At 37.2% G+C, this 16,961-nt stretch overlaps 3 protein-coding genes across 3 annotated transcripts; 1 reads left to right on the forward strand and 2 right to left on the reverse strand.

Annotated features, from left to right (window-relative positions):
- Positions 1-51: 51 nt before the first annotated feature.
- vat1l (vesicle amine transport 1-like) lies at positions 52-11,425 on the reverse strand. The gene is made up of 9 exons (XM_007554131.2): positions 10,279-11,425; positions 9,525-9,654; positions 9,181-9,396; positions 8,757-8,899; positions 5,035-5,138; positions 4,425-4,480; positions 4,096-4,290; positions 1,253-1,336; positions 52-747 (listed from the first exon to the last, which is right to left on the reverse strand). The coding sequence occupies exons 1-9, from the start codon at positions 10,491-10,493 to the stop codon at positions 649-651; spliced, it is 1,242 nt and encodes a 413-aa protein (XP_007554193.1). The 5' UTR covers positions 10,494-11,425; the 3' UTR covers positions 52-648.
- A 490-nt stretch (positions 11,426-11,915) lies between these two features.
- bola3 (bolA family member 3) lies at positions 11,916-13,766 on the reverse strand. The gene is made up of 4 exons (XM_007554132.2): positions 13,576-13,766; positions 13,369-13,492; positions 12,562-12,650; positions 11,916-12,158 (listed from the first exon to the last, which is right to left on the reverse strand). Exons 1-4 carry the CDS (start codon positions 13,633-13,635, stop codon positions 12,096-12,098), a joined length of 336 nt encoding a protein of 111 aa, XP_007554194.1. The 5' UTR covers positions 13,636-13,766; the 3' UTR covers positions 11,916-12,095.
- Positions 13,767-14,647: 881 nt separating this feature from the next.
- Positions 14,648-16,809, forward strand: LOC103139486 (zona pellucida sperm-binding protein 3-like). The gene is made up of 8 exons (XM_007554133.2): positions 14,648-15,139; positions 15,223-15,338; positions 15,397-15,500; positions 15,586-15,757; positions 15,837-15,954; positions 16,036-16,121; positions 16,466-16,539; positions 16,620-16,809. The coding sequence occupies exons 1-8, from the start codon at positions 14,663-14,665 to the stop codon at positions 16,673-16,675; spliced, it is 1,203 nt and encodes a 400-aa protein (XP_007554195.1). The 5' UTR covers positions 14,648-14,662; the 3' UTR covers positions 16,676-16,809.
- Positions 16,810-16,961: the final 152 nt, after the last annotated feature.

Raw genomic sequence — 16,961 nt, forward strand, 5'->3', positions numbered from 1 at the left:
TTATTTATTTATTTATTTATTTATTTATTTATTTTTATTTTTTATTTTTTTTATTTTATTTTTTTTTTCCCCTGACAGATTTGCTTTTATCCCAGTTAAAATAAGCAGGAAATATGGAGGAAGTATCGGAATGATTCATCATGGTCTCATAACTTGTTGCAAAAACTTGGACTTTAAACAGGGATGTCTGCTTACATCCCTGTGCATCATTGGTCAGTATTAAGACACTAAGATAAATTGTCATATTTTTCAGTTCTTTGATCAACTTCAAATTGTTTCATTGTTAACAAAAATGCTGTGCTAAGCATCGATATGACTGCTTCAGTGAGTTTGCATGCTTTCCCAAACTTGCTAATTTAGAGTACTGTTGGCAGATAATTTATAATTTATAAAACGCACAGAAATACTGACATTACATCAATATAGAGTAAGTTACAGTAGTAGAATTGCTCCAAAGACAAACAGGTCATATTTCTTCTTTTCCAAATCTACCAACAAGTAATAGGTAACAGAGAGAAAAGCACAAAGACATCCACACATTTATGCATACATGCACACAGAACATGCAGACATATATACACACTGGTTGGGTTCCTCTGTGGTGAATCTATGCAGTCCGTAGGTGAGCAGTACCGGCTCTCATCGACTCTAATGAATGAAAGGCATACGCTCCTTGCTGTCATTATCTCCTTCGGGCTCCTCCTCTTCCTCTCCTGCTTCACTGGTCTCTGTGCTGTCGTTGGCCATCTAGTGGTAAATTAGTAATGTTGAGCAGAAATAAACAGATGTGAGATGACATCAAATGGCTACACATCTGCTCTCTAATAAAGGTCTGTTTCTTAAATTAAATAAGAGGTACTGTAAAATATGATAAAATCCTATTCACCTTTCTCTGACACTTTGCTAAGCTTTTGACACAGATATCAGCAACATTAAAACAATACACAATTTATGAAAAAACGTTCATCAAATGTCTAATTAAAACTGGAAGAATGCCTTTTGGCAACAACCTTGTTTGGTTATTTCAAATGCCTATGTACTCAAAATAAATAAATACAATTGTGTCACTGTTTAGTACACAAATACACACTATTTATAATATTATAAATAACCATTTGGCAACTACGCAGCCATTTGCTAAGTTCCGGTGTATAGTGTTGACTCTCTTCACCCGGCCTTTTGCTGTGTTTTACATCCTGTGTGAGGTTATTGCTATTTTCGTCATCTGTTCTCTTCTCAATTCTTTTCTTACCAAAGGGGTCGGAGACTTCTCAACATCCAGAATAAGTTTTCCAATGTTGCCTCTGTCATGAATTCTCTGCATAGCCTCTTTCACCTAAACACAAACACATTTTTTTATTAATTACATTTTAGGCTTCTCTTTACATGTAACAAAATATCATAACTGAAGATATACCACAGTTTCAAATAAATATGGTTCCCAAGTCATAAAATTTCCATTGAAAATTATGTAAATGCCTGAGAAAAGACTTGTTTTAACTCTCTGACACTTATTTCCTGCAGCCATTTTTTTCTGCCCAGGCTACTTCTAGTGCATGTTTCTAAAGTAGAGATCTGAAACTGGGCTGTTTATGTTGATTGCATCCTCTGACGTTGAGCAGCTTCTCCTCCTGCAAGAGTGCTGCTGTAACTTGGTGACACAGATCTCCACCCACTGCAGCAATTGAGACTAAAAACTGAGAAATCATACTAATACAGCATCGATTTCCAATGTCACTGCAGCTACGATTGAAAGCCACTGACTGACTCTCCAAACTGTGTTAAAATATTTAAATAAAATAGATTTTGAAATGAACTAAGCCTATTTGAACTGTAAGAGATAGGAAAAGAGATCAGAGGAGGATTACGGTCTACCATCTGATATTTATTGTGATCAAGCTCTGAAACTGAGTCAAAACCAGTATCAACTCAGAAGAAAAATTGTAATGATGCCCAGGTCTTTAATAGTTAAATTATGATATGACTCATAAAAACAGCAACTAAACAGGCAACTGCAGCAGGTACTACTGCTGCATGTCTGGTCCATGCAAAGGTAAAAACAGTCAGTGATCAACAATCCTGGACAGTTGTCACTTTAATCTGAATAGGGGAACACAAAGAATGTAAAATATTTTTAGCTGTATTGGACAAAATGCTTTAAAAAGCCTGAAGCTGGAATTATGCGACTCCTGTATATGTCCTCTAACTTTCTGAATTTTATCGATGTATTTGGGTGTCCAGGTTTAAATTCTGTCTGTGTAAATGAAAATACATCTTGTTATTTTGGTTGGTATAATCTTATAGTGATCACTTTTTTTTTCTCCAACACTTGTGTTTGACTCGGTAGTGTAACTAATTGCAATTCCAACTAAGCCAAGCTCCCACAGGTATATATGTGGATATGTTGAAAACTTCCCCAGCGCGAACAGACAGCAACACTGAAAGAGCTAAAGAAATTCCAACAAGCACAGATTGTGTTCCACATGTGAGAACAATCTGTGGTTTCCTCCGTAGGCTGCAAAACAGAAATTCTTTCTTCCACAAAAGCATTCAACCATCAGTATGATCTCTCAGAATCGTTAATGATAATCTTAACAAATTTTGCCACAAAAAAAAACAGTACTGCACATCACAACAAAAACAAAGTGCCCACAGAGGAAGATGGTGGTGGCAGCATCAGGCTCTAGAGTTACATTTCTTAAGATGGAAAAAATAGTCATGTTTTCGTAAAGGTATGATGATAGTTATGGGAGCGTTCTCGTTCACTAACCATGGTACATTTTAAAAATCGCGTCCCACAAGTGAACATGGTCTCATGCAGCCATCAAAATGCAATTCTTATCAAACTACTGTCTAATTAATCTATAGGGGGGTTTTTGTGTCTGGGCAGTGATAAGCTCATTATTTTGGTTGTCCATCAGATGCTCAATCAACTGCCTCTAATACTCTGCAACACTCATGATGACATCACCTAAGCCCTCTGGTGCCTGCTTGGTTTCTTGTATATAAAATTGTTTCCACCAAACCTTTTGGGTGCTTTACTTGCTGTCAACGAATACATTTGATAACAGCACAAAGAAGAAAATTGTTTCAAGTATTAACTCATTCCAGGCACTGAAAATAGCATTTCATATTTTAACTTTATAAAAATTTTAGATGAATAAAAGTTTAACCCTGAAAATAATGGAGCGTGGGTACTAAGTGTTTTCCTATGCCTAAATGAATTGTTCAGGGTAAAAAGTTCACATGTAGGAAGTTATAAAGCAGAAAAAAAAAGAAGAAAATTGATGCATTTTTTTCATTTTACTCTGATGAGTCCGCCAACAGTCTCTGCATCAAAAACACATCTAACTTGTCAAAGCAGCACACAGTTTAACCTCATTGGAGGACATATCTTGTTTTCTCATTATAGTTACACACCCACAACTGAATGTGTGGCTCTTTGTCTGCAGCCACTGTGCCACAAATTTTCCGTGGTTAAATGGAAAAGCAACAACCAAGCCAGGGGCAAAATTAGGTTGGAAATGTTTCCCTCCTTTTCTGCTTGGCAGCTGCTTTTCTCAGGAAAAGGAACAAACACCATGAGATTTTAGGACTTTTGTGACTGGGCAATTATAAACTGATTCAATTTTATTGTTTTTTTGTTTGTTTGTTTTATTTTATTTTTTTTTATTAGAATTTATTTTTTCTGAAGACCAGACGAGAGAATTAGAAACACTTAGATATATTCTGAGGAAAGCCCCTCTCTGAGTTGACCCACTCAAATGCGTCCTGCTCAGTGTTTGAGTCAGGAAAGAAAGGTTACCATGGTCAACATGTAAACTAATGTCCAATTAATTGTTGTTCCACCCATTCTAACAAGTGAAGCCTGACACAACATCCCACGCTATCCAGCCCTCTAATGAAATTCTTCATGGACAATGGTTACAGTGAATGGCCTGAGCTGTTTGCCAGTGTTTAATGACAACACTACATTATACGTTTCCCATGAGAGAAAAACAAAAAACAAAAAAAACAAAAAAAAACATGATGACACAGACAACTCATCAATGCCGTTTGACCAGCGATACAAAGATCAGAGCCTCAGGTTCTTACCTCCTCCAGCGCCCACAGCGAGTCCACGACAGGCCTGATCTTCTTCTGTTCGTATAGAATCAAGAGTTTGTCCATTGCTGATTTTACGAGATTACATCCTCCTTGTTTGAAGAGAAGGTTGAGGAGGGAGAATCCCGCTATGACTTTGTTCTCCTCATAAAGTTTAATTGGATTCACCTTTTCCACCTGCCACCACTAAGGAATAAAATAGAACAGAAGAACCAGAAAATACTTATTTATACACAATATATGCTCAATATTGATTTGGACAAATATATCTATATAATGATGTTTCTTTACAATATGGATGCGTTGTGTCTCAGACTCACAGATTTTGCAAAGCTGAAGAAGCTCTTTGTTTCCCCAGTTACCATATTTGACGCACCTGTAAAAACCAGAATAAAGTGTTTCAGTATGCTGGACAGCGGTCAGCAACAGGCAATTTTGATCCCTGTCAGCGGTGAGGCGGGGGAGACCTTTAGGTCAGTGAAAACATGCCTTTACATGTTCAGAACAAGTTAATGAATCTCCTAATGATTAAGCTGAATTCATGAGCCCTGACAGGAACTAAAGGACCTCTGTATCAGTTAACACAGACAATTAATCACATTTGAAGATTAAAGAGTACATGAAGCCAGTATTACTGCTGTACACATTAATCACTCCAAAATATGCAAGATGATTATAATGAAAAACATAAAAAAATCTGATAAAAACATCACATTAGGTTCCTCTCATTATGAAAATGATAGATTATCAGTGTAGCTCATCTTGATGGAAACAAAATTCACCAGAAAAATATCTCTAAGCGTTTTTCAGTTGACGTCGACATCAATTTAATCAAACAATATCGGTAAAGCTAGCATTTGTAGTCAGATAAATACATGTATATTTATGCATCACACTTGCTAAATACGCTCAAACATTGTCCTATTGTACCATATAGGATGTAGGTTCCCAGTGGCTTTAGGAGACTGAGGCTTTTCCCTGTGTTTTCTCCACACAGGCAGTCCAGCACAATGTCAACTCCATCTGGAGAGATCCTGTCGATCAAAGCAAAAGTGAAGTTCTTTGAAAAATACAGCTACAGGCAGCAATGAAAGCACCAAGCAGTCCAAGAGGGCCCAGTCTCCATCATATTGAAGAGGTAAACATGTTTGTCTAATTGCACAACCGCTCAGAAGTTGCAAGGACTCTTTTATTTATTTTTTTCATAGCTCAAAGCAGGTGGGTTCAGTTTTGAAGCAAATTTCAGGTCAAGTTGCACAGTAATTGTTGTTTTTGTTTTAGCTGCCTGCTCAAATTACTACTTACCCAAACAGGCAGCTGTGATTTCTGAGTCAGGATTTGGGTCCTTACAAAGGAACTTTGTCAGACCTCTGTCCTGATGTTACTCCAATAGCATGTGGATTTTATAGCTATAAAACATGCATTTGATGTTGGGGAAGTTTTAATCAAGTAATCTGTAACTCAGGTGTGTCCTTGAGATATAATGTCCTGCAGATTTTAACCCTGCTCCAGAACATCTGAATCAAATGAGTGACTCCTTACCAGGCCTTTAGCTCAATGACATGATGAAATTCAGTCATTTCATCTAAGTGTGTTGGAGCAGGATCTAAAATCTGCAGGACAGTAGATTTCGAGGACCTGGGTTGGAGACCCCTGGTTCAACTTGTATCAAGATTAAATTTAAGGCAATCACAGAACCCATAAGACATATTAGCTCAAGCTGAAATATTAGTTATTGGATTTTTCTCACTGATAAAGATTTATGCTGTTGTGTTTGTGTGTGTCCAGTGTCAGTTTGTGAAACCAGGAGATTTTGCTAATTGTTGCTGTGCAAACTACAACTAACAACCGGAGAGGATAAAACATTTCTCCCCATTTAAAGAGTTAAAGTACTGCAGCAAGATCCAAACAGTTAAATCCCACAACATTTTAAAATACAAGGCAGTCATGTTGGAAATCTAACTTAGAGTAAGCTCACGACTTCAGGAGGAAATCTATTTGATTTTTTTCTATTTGGAAATTTAAAAAATAATTATATTATAAATAAATTATAAATAAAAGTATAAATAAAAGAATAAAAGAAAAGTTTAAGGTAAGTCTCAAATTCAGACATCTGACTACAAATTAAAAATGAAATTAATTTATATTAATCAAATTAATTAAAACGACAACCAATCCTAAGCTTTAATAAGATCTTTAAAAAAACTGTCTTAACATAATGAAGCAAACTATTTGAGCATTGACAAACACTGTAATTTGCATTTCTCATTAATTTTTGACAGATTCATAATATAATATAATATATAAATGCTTATATCAAAAATGCCTATGTGACAGATCCCCGATTAGTTAGCCGCAGTGCAGATTTAGTTGCATTCATCTACAGAAACAGGTGAAAATGTGGATGTTACATAGTATTTTTTAAATTTTTATGCTAAGATATGATTACATAACTTCTGTTTATAGCAGCGAAGATTAAATACAAAAGGGCAAAAACGACCGAGTCCATAAATACAGCCTGTGATTCATCCTGCAGAGAGACTTTATGTTCTGTCTAATCATGGATTCATAAAGTTATGATCATTTACTCTCTTGGGTTTTTCTGTCTGTAAAACTTGCAGGCTACAACCCACGTTTCTTTTCAGCGCTGCCCACAGAGTAATTAGATATGCAGTATCCACAACATATTAGACTGAGTTACAAAAAGGCTGCTGCTTACGTTATTAGCAGACATAAAACTTTTGAGACTTGTTAAAGGAGTGAAGATTAAATAAAATAAGGGATAAAATGACCACAGTTTCTTGCTTCTTGATCTTTAGTTTGGAGCACCTGCTTAGCAGAACTGACTGGTGGTCTTGTGATTCTCGTGGCTTTTGCCTTTTGCAAAACGACCAATTTAACTGAACTTTGTACTTGATCCTGAGAAGAATGTGAAGGCCAGAGAGATGAAAAGCACACTAATCCACAACCAATGCTGATAGTAAGTGTAAGTGTAAAATCACTCCTATTGAAGCTTTTGTGAATCATTCTGTGTTCATAAATATTCAATGAAGTACAAACCTTTCACATTATTTCTATTTTCCTTACACTTTGATTCATGATGAATAATCTATAGAGATTTTTTGATGGCCTTTAAGGTTTGTCTTAGGACATATGTTGCTTTTTCACCCATTTCCTGTTTAGCTTTTCTTTTTTTTTTTACTTCTTGAGTAGTCGCTGTCTATTTTTAAAACTGTTTTGAAAGCCCATCTCTTTTCATTGGCTTCTGACCTAGCATGAGAGAGGTCATTTGTCAAGTTGTAGATTACATTTTTTATGTAATTGACTGTTTTATTTTGATGTTTTTACATGGTGTCTGTTGGCTTGTCATGGCTAGTGGTTGTACTTGGACATCAACATGTAAAAGTGAGAAATGTGGAGGATAAATTTAAGGCCTGAATTATGTACACAAGAAGAACAATAACATGTTTAAGATACAGTATAAGGGAAAAACCTAGTAAAGACCTGACCAAGGACTAGAAAGATACCTCATCAATTAATGAACTGCAACATTTTGTCTTGCTAGTGCTAAAATAACCTTTCATAACTGTCAAAGAGCGTAATGGTGAAATTTATAAGTTTTACCTGCAGACTTTAAAATTTAATTAAGGGCTGCTAGTTTTATTACTAGCAGTTCCATTGTCATAATTGTCAAGAATTAACACTGGCTCAGTCCTTGAATGAAGCCAGAATAATTAGTAGGTCAAGTATCAACAGAAACTAGTCAATCTGATTTTTTTTTTATGTCAGAAGTTCAGATCCTGAAGGTTCTGGGATCTGCTTTATGCATTTTGATCTTCAGTTCTTTCTAAGGGCTTTTAATTGGATTCAAGTCAGGTGGTTGACTGGGTCATTCTAGCTGCTTTATCTTCTTCTTCTGACACAAACTGAGTGTTTTCTTGACTCTTTGTTTAGGACCCTGTGTCATTCCACTTTATTAATACATAACTTACAAAAAATATATATTTTCCATGTGTGGATTACTTGGTTTGTTACTGAGATCTGTTGTGCATTTTATCAATTGGATGATTAAAAATGTATTTGTTGAAAAAAAAAAGAAAAAAAAAAAACTTGACATGTCCTCCCCTGTACCAAACCAAAAACATTACCCTGAAAATAAATTAATACTGGACTGGAAATAGGAATAAAAGCTGAAAACATTGCACTAAAAATTTATTAATTTTTTTGACAGCGTGGAAAATAATGCTTAAGACCACTTTTAGAAGATTATCACAAATAGGGACTCCTTAGACGCAACATATCCAAAAATAAGGGATGACCTCAGACTCTTGCACAGCAGCTCCTCTTTGAATTGCAGTCAAGCAGACAGCATGTATTACAGAGTAATATTTATCACTGCCCAGCCCTAATTGGTTCAGCTGTTCCACAAGCAGACCTCCACCCAGACCTGCACAATGCCACTGCTTTCTGAGAGCAGCCCGTAGTTGCCATGGGGACCACTGCCACTCAACCACAAATAAGGCAACCGGTAGCATCTGCATCCTCGTGCAGCCCTCTGCCCACAGCAAAGTCCACGTTATCGCATCAGCTACCTGAGCCGCCGTAGTTTCAAACTGATGCAACACATTTAACATAAAATCCTGCGTTCTTACTTTTTCACTTCTTGTATGTAGTCGGCGTTTCTGTCAAAAAGGTGTGTCACAGAGTCCTTGATGGATGTGTGCTTGAAACAGGAGGCGATCCCAAACACAGTTACATTAGGTACAGTGGAGCATAATTGAGCCACTGCTTGTCCCTGAAAATGATAACAGCAACAAGCATTCATCAAAGTCTGGGAATAGATAAAAGCATAGAATTTTTCAAAGTCTAGAAGTAGATAAAAGCATAGAATTTATCAAACAAAGTAATAGTCTGTTTGCAAAAAAAATTGAGTAGGGTGATTTTTAGAACAGCTGCATTTGTCTTTGTTTTCAACAAACACAGCTTAGCCGTTCAGTGAGCAGGTGTTTCAGTTTCCAAAGCACCAATGCTGTTTAATGAACTGCCATTTTACTTTTTCATGCCTTTTGTACTTACCACTGCACCCCCAGCTGAGTGGACCAGCACCGACATTCCTTCCCGCAGACTGGCAACTTCAAAGAGCATCATATACGCAGCCACAAAGTTCAGGGAGAACGCTGCAGCCTCTGTAAACGTCATATCGTCTGGCATCTTGTAAACAAAATCCACTGGTGTGCAAACCACCTCGGCCCAGGCATTGTAGTTCATAAACGCCATAACTCTGTCACCTATCTGAGAGAAACATGCGCATACGTCAAGCAAGCATTTGTGCAACTTCTTACGGCTAAAACCTTTGTTTTGAAGTCATATGTAGATTTATCGACATAGCATATATTCAGGAGCTGTTGCACAAACCCCACCTCAAATCCGTGTGTGTTTTCAGCCACAGACTCCACTATTCCACAGCACTCAAATCCAGGAACAAGGGGAGTTTTTGGAGGATTATCAATATTCCCCTGACGTACCATCAAATCCAGGAAATTCAAGCCACTGCAACACAAAATAATGAAGATTTTGTTGCTTGTTGACATGAAATGCTCCGGATTTAATGCTTAAATGAAGAACACTTGCCTTTGGAGGGTCTCAGTCCACAAGTAGGAGTTAAATGACATATTTAAAATGAGCTACTAAAAGATTTAAGGCTTACCCACAGCTACTTTTTTCATTATTATCAGCAGTGACTCATAGGCTTATCCTCTGAGAACACAAGGCCAGATTCCTCACATATGCTGCACTGAACAAAAATGAAATGCACTTTCATTTGTCTGTCTGCCAGCACTGGCAGGGGCTTAGCTGCAGTGGGAAATAAGAAAAGCTCTGCAAGAAATACAAGCACAGCTCTAGAAGAGTGGAGAAGAAAAATGTGCCATTTTTAGTTTGAAATGACTGAATCAGGTTGAAAACGTTGGGATGAGTTTTGCTTATAAACAGGCTGCAGCCAGAAAAGCTCGTTAAAGAAAAAAAAAAGACCTGTAGATTCAAGGCTGCGAATTTCTGTATAATCAGATGTTGCTCGGCTTTCAGAGTTAGATTTAAAAAAAAAAAATCATGCAAAAGCACAAAACCGTCTATAAATTAAGATCAGGATATGTTAGCTGTTATTCTAATAATCACCATGCTTTGACGCGGATCTTCACTTCACCATCCTGGGGCTCGGGCATTGCCTTCTTGGTAACCCGGAGTTTGTTCAGACCTCCGAAACCTGCCAGGACCACCGCTCGCATTTCTTTGGCGTTGGAAGGAGATTCCACGTTCACCGCCTCTTTACCTGCATTTCTGTCTATCATATACTCTGTTTCTTCTGTCATATCTACTCCTTCTTTAGCCATGTCGGAGTCCAGCTGCTCTCCCTCTCCGTTGATTCTCCACAGTGATGTGGAGAGAAGCAGACAGGGGCTGTTTTGCTGAGCTCAGTCAGGGCTGGAGGCTGAATTATACGTGCAAACATGTATAAAAAAATAATAAAACGAATCTTCTGGTTTTTATTATTTGTTTGTTTGTTTTCAACAAAAGACACGAAAGTTTACTATTTTGGCAACGAAGAAAATATTTAATCACGTATTAATCATTAATCCTCCGCCGTTAAAGTAAATGGTGCGCCATCTACTGGTGGACAGAGCAAAGCTATAGATTAATAACGAACTTTTTTTCCCTTTCCAAAGCAATACAGTGACCAAAACTGACAAACTGTAACACATAAATTGCATAATATATGCAGAAATAACTTATATAAACGTGTTGGTTAAAGTAAACCAGGAAATAAACGAATAAACTACAATTAAAAACGTGCAACTACTTATGGAATGACCATAAAACACCAAACAATTTTAGCAAGTTTTGTATAGTTCTTATTTGCATGTATTTGTCATTTTGCATTGTCTCATAATATTTTGATTTTTTTTTTTTTTTTTGCTTTTTCAAATAGGTTTTTAGCATTTCTTCAATTCAAGGCCATTCACCTTGACTTGACCAACTTGCTTTGAAAGACAAGGTTGACCAAAGAAATAAGTTCAAAATGCAATATGAGACTTCAGTAGTGCAATGTTTTGTACATGAAACATATTAGTTAAATTGTTTAAATTATATATATATATATATATATATATATAAACATTAGCTGAATGTAAGGAGAAAAGTCTCCAAAATGTGTGTTAAAACTCACATTTGTGTGACTCAAACTTTAGTGTCTCTTATCACTAATAATACTTGTATCTTGTATACTGATTTCCACCAGGCATCTTCTGAGATAACTTACTTCACAGTCGTTCAGCTTTTTGTTCCAATGCTGTCCGAAAAAGTGGAAAATATAGTAACACCAATAATAATATTCATATGTACTAGTTGATATGTTTTTAAAAAAAAAGCACTCATGTAAAGCTGCTGCTTTTTATTACACGACCCATTTAAAACATAAACCCAAGATTTGTGGACAACCCACTGATAAACAATATTTTAAAATAGATCAACTTTTAAGTGAACTGTACATACATTGTGGTCACATTTCTGGAAAGGTAGTTTAAAGAAAGGATGTGTAGGTGATTTCAGGTACTCGTGAGGACTAACACTAGCTTCACAAACAACCCTGAGAGACTCCCCTGACAGGGAAGAATAGTGATTTGATCATGACCATAGATTTGGTCATGTTGTGCGTATAACAGCTGTTACTCTTAAGTAGAAGATTTAATTCTTTACAAAAAAAACAAACAAAAAAAACTTACTCTTACCTTACTATACATGTATTTCACACTTTACTGTGAAAATGTTGTAACTATATCTCTGTTGCTCGTGCCTTAACTGTTATTTTTTTGTTTTTTCTTTGGTTGAAATGCATTTGCTAAATGATAAACCACGTTTGATGAGTCTGCACATTCTTATTAGCTGAAAAAGAAAAAAAGATTTGTGGTTCAGAAGTGAATTGTTCTGTCTTTTTGCTACTTTGGGATATTAGTGAAGATTCGCAGGCCATGCATGCTTTGGATCTCCTCCTTCAGGGCCTGTGGGGGACAGAAAATTTCAGGTAGTGAATGAAATTCTGATCAAAACAAAAGGAAAGTGTGTTTAGGCCCAATACTTTGTCAAAATATAGGAATAATTCTAGAGAGTTGACAGACATAATTGTCAAGAAGATGGGGACCATAGTTTGAGATAGATTCAAATTGACAGATGTACATTTTGTATGTTATATTCATCTAACTTAAAACAAGCATAACACTGTGAAGCATCTTTTCGTGCACTATTTAATTAGAGATAATTAAATCTATTTAATTAGAGATAATTAAATAGTGCCCAAACAGTTTAATTCTGTTTCCACAGTGCCCAAACTTTTTCTGTGCAGTTGTGGATTTATCATTATGATGATGCTGCTGCCAGAACTGATGTGCCAGACTGTAAGCTTACTTGATTGACCAGCTGGTGTTGTTGAACAGTTCTTTTTCCTTTGAACTCGCTGGATTCTATATGGATCTCATACATGGCCCCACAGCCACCTGAACATACAGAGACGAATGATACAAACAACAATGTCATCTGCAAAGCTGGGGCTCTTCTTGTTTCACATGACTCATTATCTTTAAGGATAAGGAGAATAAGGATAAGGACAATGTTTAATTCTTCAGGCATCTTAGAAAATACATGGATTGTAATCAACGATTACTGCAGCAATGGATTGAAGGATGGGTGGGTGGATGTATTTTTGAGTGTTGATCCTCTATGCACAACACGTCAGACAGTATTGTGTTTGGAGCGATTTCTTCCATCTGTGGGCATCGATGTATCAATAGATCTATGAAAGAGCCACTGACACTGAATAGCTTAACAGGTGGATGAATGGGACAGTACACAGATGGAGACATGTCCATTTTATGTAAAAACCAACATTAAAACGATTTGTTTCATTTGAAAAATTCGACATGTTCGGGGCTCCTCGTGACAGGGGACCAGGTCTTCAAAAACACATTTTTAAAAATATTTTTCCATGCTTAATTACTTCTGAAAAAGCCTTATAGTTCAAATTTCCTCACTTTTACAAGCCTATCGTCCTTCCATGTCTATATTAGGTAAGCAGACTATTAGACAGTTTTGGATAATGCCTGAAGAAAAAAAAAACAAAACATCACTTGGAATAATAATGATAACAGAAAACTTCCACCCTACAAAACGCATAATAAGTCCGGTCTAATAATCCCTCTTGTGCAGTTTGTCTACCTGATATATCCGTCACTTTGAGCTTGGAGGCCAGAGGAAACTTCTCCTTCAGTACGCTTGCGATGCGCTCCTCTCCGTCTGTCTGCGAGGAAAAGCCTCTCTGGAGGTGACCGACAGCAGCTACCTGAGTGGGGAGGCGCAGAGCAGGAGTTACCGCAGGAAGTTACGGTAGGACTGAAATGTGACCGAAATCCAGATCTAATGTACCGGAGTCGTGCGAAAAGCGCTGAATATAGTACTGCTGCAGAGACGAGTACAGGCCAACATTGTGGACAAAGGAGTGTCACTTTTGAGACGTTTAAATAACCTCACACCAGTCAATAAGTCATGTCCCCAAAAACAATTTTCGTCCCCGGAAAATGACGGGGTTTGTTCTTGTTCTTTGCTGTCTCGTACTAAACGTCAACGCGAGAGCTGCACTACTGCCACCCAGTGGATTAATCAGAGTGCTTATTTTGCACATAGCAACCTACTGCGGTGATCGTTTTAATCCTGTATTAGTATTCTTAAAATATTTTTTTAATTCACAAATTCCCTGCATGTTTTACAGCGTATGCTTGCTGATAAATTTCACACTGTCAAAATCGGTGCTTTTGTATTCAAATAACTTTGACTACTGATCACAGAATAACAGAAAAAGGTGAAATTTACAACACTTGGACATAAAATAATTAACACTGGCAGGCCACGTGATTATTTCTACATTGTGATACCTGCAAGAGATATATTAGGCATCAAGCTTGATTTATTATAGGGCAAAATTGGGAAACATAAGGATTTTAGAGAGTAAAACAACAGTCAAATTACAAGACCTAGACAATTGGCCAGAGTGTCTCCCATACAAAACACCCTTGCAATTTGTCAAAGGGATGTGCAACTGCTCTCTTAATTTATGATGTCTATTTTCTAATTTTTCTTGTTCCTTCCACTGATTTTATTCAGCCCCTTCGGCTCAACATTATTTCATTATTCACCCAAAACTTTGCTAGCTTTTTTTAATAGAGTAATATTTTCTCAGTAAAGTATACTACTCCATAACAAAGTCATAAAGCAGTTTGTGAACATTGTTTGTTATCATTCAAAATCATCTTCCAAGAATAAAAAAAATATTTGCACTTAAAAAAAATAATCTAACAATTTATTTTTTATCTCACTTTTGATACCTTAACAAATGTTTAAAAATGTTTTAATAATAAATACATAATGAACTTGTCCGATAAATGATTCCTCCTCCTCCATTAACTAATCAGTGATTGCTTTCAGCTGTTTTCCCCACGTGATTTAGTTGTGCTGAATGGAAATGCCTCTGAGAAGGAGAGTGATATGTATTTTTCTCCTTACTGTGTGGGTCCAGCTGAATGTTCTTCTGGGTGTCTTGCTACAGGCCACGACCACAATGGGGTTTGCAGTTCTTTCTGTGGTTTTGCTGCTGATTATATCCTTAGTTTTTAGAGTCTCAGATGCCATTAGACCTTTAAAAGAAGGTCCAATGATTGATGCTCAAGGAAGGGAATATAAAACTGTTAGCCTGGAAGACTCCAGCAGACCAACCCATGAAAGCAAAACTACTGTCCGAGTGGAGTGCACTGAGGTTTCCATGATCATTTTCATCCAGGCTGACTTCTACAACAATGGACGCCTGGTGTCCCCACAAGAGCTATTTTTGGGAGATGCCAAGTACTGGAAGAACAAACAGTGCCAAGCTCTTGATGCTGGTGATGGAGAATATGTTATAGAAGCTGATCTACAGGATTGTGGCTCCAAATTAATGGTAAGCTGCTCACACTTTTGGGATCATGATAGGCTATCTTGACTGAAATATTAACTTTGGTCACTTTCTTCCCTCATTTCAAGGTAATTGGCAACAATTTGATCTACTCAAACAACTTGATACTCTCTCCAGTCGTTGGCTCCCTTGGCATCACAAGGGCTACTGGAGCTGTCGTTCCAGTTTCTTGCCATTATAAAAGGTACCCTGCACTTTTTGGTCTCTGAAAAGGAAGATTTTTGAATCTACTTGTCTTGCAGGGTTCACACTGTGAGCAGCACTGTCCAGCAGCACCCCCCATCTGTTTCAATTTCTTCAGAGTTTGCTATGGGAAGCTCTCCTTTTTCACTGAGGCTGAAAACTGGTATGCATTTTATTTATTTTTTTTCTTCTTTAACAGCGTTCTCCTGACTGGGACAGGAGTGATTATCTTTTGTGTTTGCATACAGATGACTGGTCAGCTGAGAAGTATTCCAACACCGTTTACCTTGGTGACCCACTGCACCTCGAGGTCTCGTACTCTGGTCTGGATCAAAGGAAACTTTTCATTGACCTCTGCGTTGCCACTCTGACGGCCGACTCTACATCAGTACCCAGATATTGCTTCATTGAAAACCATGGGTAACAAAGTTCATAAATTTTGAACTTGGGGCTTGTCTTGGATGTTGACTCAAATTGGAAATGCTTGTTTCTTCTTCAGCTGCTTTGTTGATGCCAGAGATGGAGGTCTAAATTCAGTCTTCAAACCCAGATCGACGACCAGTTCACTTCAGTTCCAGTTTGATGCCTTCTTGTTTCAAGATGACTTGAGGAACACTGTAAAGCATTTTATATAATGTTACATTTTGACAATGTTAACTGTTAAATGGGAGATTTTATGGGCTCTTTCTACTACATAGATATTTGTAACTTGTGAGGTTAAAGCTACACGCCAGCTGTGGAAGAGCAGCCCCACAAACAAGGTCTGCAATTACATTAATTCAAGGTGAGTTTCTCTTTGAGAATTAAGAGGCTTCCCCCACCCCAAACTAAGTGTAAAACTTTTTAATACAATTCTGACTTGTACTGACCTTTAAGTTTTCCCCAACTTAAAGCATGCCCTCCATAATTAAGCATCTATACAAACATTAAATCAGGAATGTCCTGGCAGTGAAATGTGCATTACACTTAGACTAAAGCAAATGAATTGCCCACCTATTCTTTAAAAAGCAGTAGCTTGCACCGTATACAGGGTCATGTAAATGTTAAATCCTGAGTATTGCAGGACTGGCAAAACTACTTTCTGATCAAACATCATAAATGCATAAACTACTCATGTATGCATTTCAGCTGGAAGAATGTGGATGGACTTGATGGTGTTTGTCAGTGTTGCAAAGGTGTTTGCAGTAAACTGACATCTAAAGGCAAGTTGTATTTAGAGCTAGTTTATCAACATCAACTGATGATCCAATACTTCATTGCTCTTCATATTTTTGTCTTTCAGATGATATTTGTGATACTTTGACTCTAGGCCCCTTCATAGTTATTCCCAGGAAATGAGCAAGAAGGACTCTCTAATCACCACATTTACGCTGGCACAAAACTGAAGGGAACATTGAGTGGTATAATTTCACCAGAAGACCTGCTGCATGCTGATCTGAGCCTTTACCCTAAATAAATCTTGTTTAAACATGTTTTGTTTGTCTTCTTGCAGTTGGAGGGAATATTGGATCCATTTACTAAACCAAAGCTGCAGCAGTAACTTTTCAAATCCTAGTGGTAGAAATGAGAGGGGGTGGAGGGGAAGTGCTTCATCTCATGTGGTACCACACTGTCAAATGATCAA

The sequence above is a fragment of the Poecilia formosa genome, unplaced genomic scaffold (genome assembly GCF_000485575.1).
Source record: "Poecilia formosa unplaced genomic scaffold, Poecilia_formosa-5.1.2 Scaffold61, whole genome shotgun sequence".
Classification (NCBI taxonomy): domain Eukaryota; kingdom Metazoa; phylum Chordata; class Actinopteri; order Cyprinodontiformes; family Poeciliidae; genus Poecilia; species Poecilia formosa.

Bases quoted from the DNA above. Each gene is read 5' to 3' on its own strand.
- vat1l (XM_007554131.2), bottom strand. From the start codon at position 10,493: ATGGCTAAAGAAGGAGTAGATATGACAGAAGAAACAGAGTATATGATA. The intron at 5,139-8,756 runs GTAAGAACGCAG...TTTGATCGACAG, and splicing joins TACATACAAGAAGTGAAAAA to GATCTCTCCAGATGGAGTTG. The intron at 748-1,252 runs GTAAGAAAAGAA...ATTTACCACTAG, and splicing joins AGAAGTCTCCGACCCCTTTG to ATGGCCAACGACAGCACAGA.
- bola3 (XM_007554132.2), bottom strand. From the start codon at position 13,635: ATGTTGGCCTGTACTCGTCTCTGCAGCAGTACTATATTCAGCGCTTTT. The intron at 13,493-13,575 runs GTACATTAGATC...CTCCCCACTCAG, and splicing joins GCGCTTTTCGCACGACTCCG to GTAGCTGCTGTCGGTCACCT. The intron at 12,651-13,368 runs GTAGACAAACTG...CTGTATGTTCAG, and splicing joins CAAAGTGACGGATATATCAG to GTGGCTGTGGGGCCATGTAT.
- LOC103139486 (XM_007554133.2), top strand. From the start codon at position 14,663: ATGGAAATGCCTCTGAGAAGGAGAGTGATATGTATTTTTCTCCTTACT. The intron at 15,140-15,222 runs GTAAGCTGCTCA...CCTCATTTCAAG, and splicing joins ATTGTGGCTCCAAATTAATG to GTAATTGGCAACAATTTGAT. The intron at 15,955-16,035 runs GTAAAGCATTTT...TCTACTACATAG, and splicing joins AAGATGACTTGAGGAACACT to ATATTTGTAACTTGTGAGGT.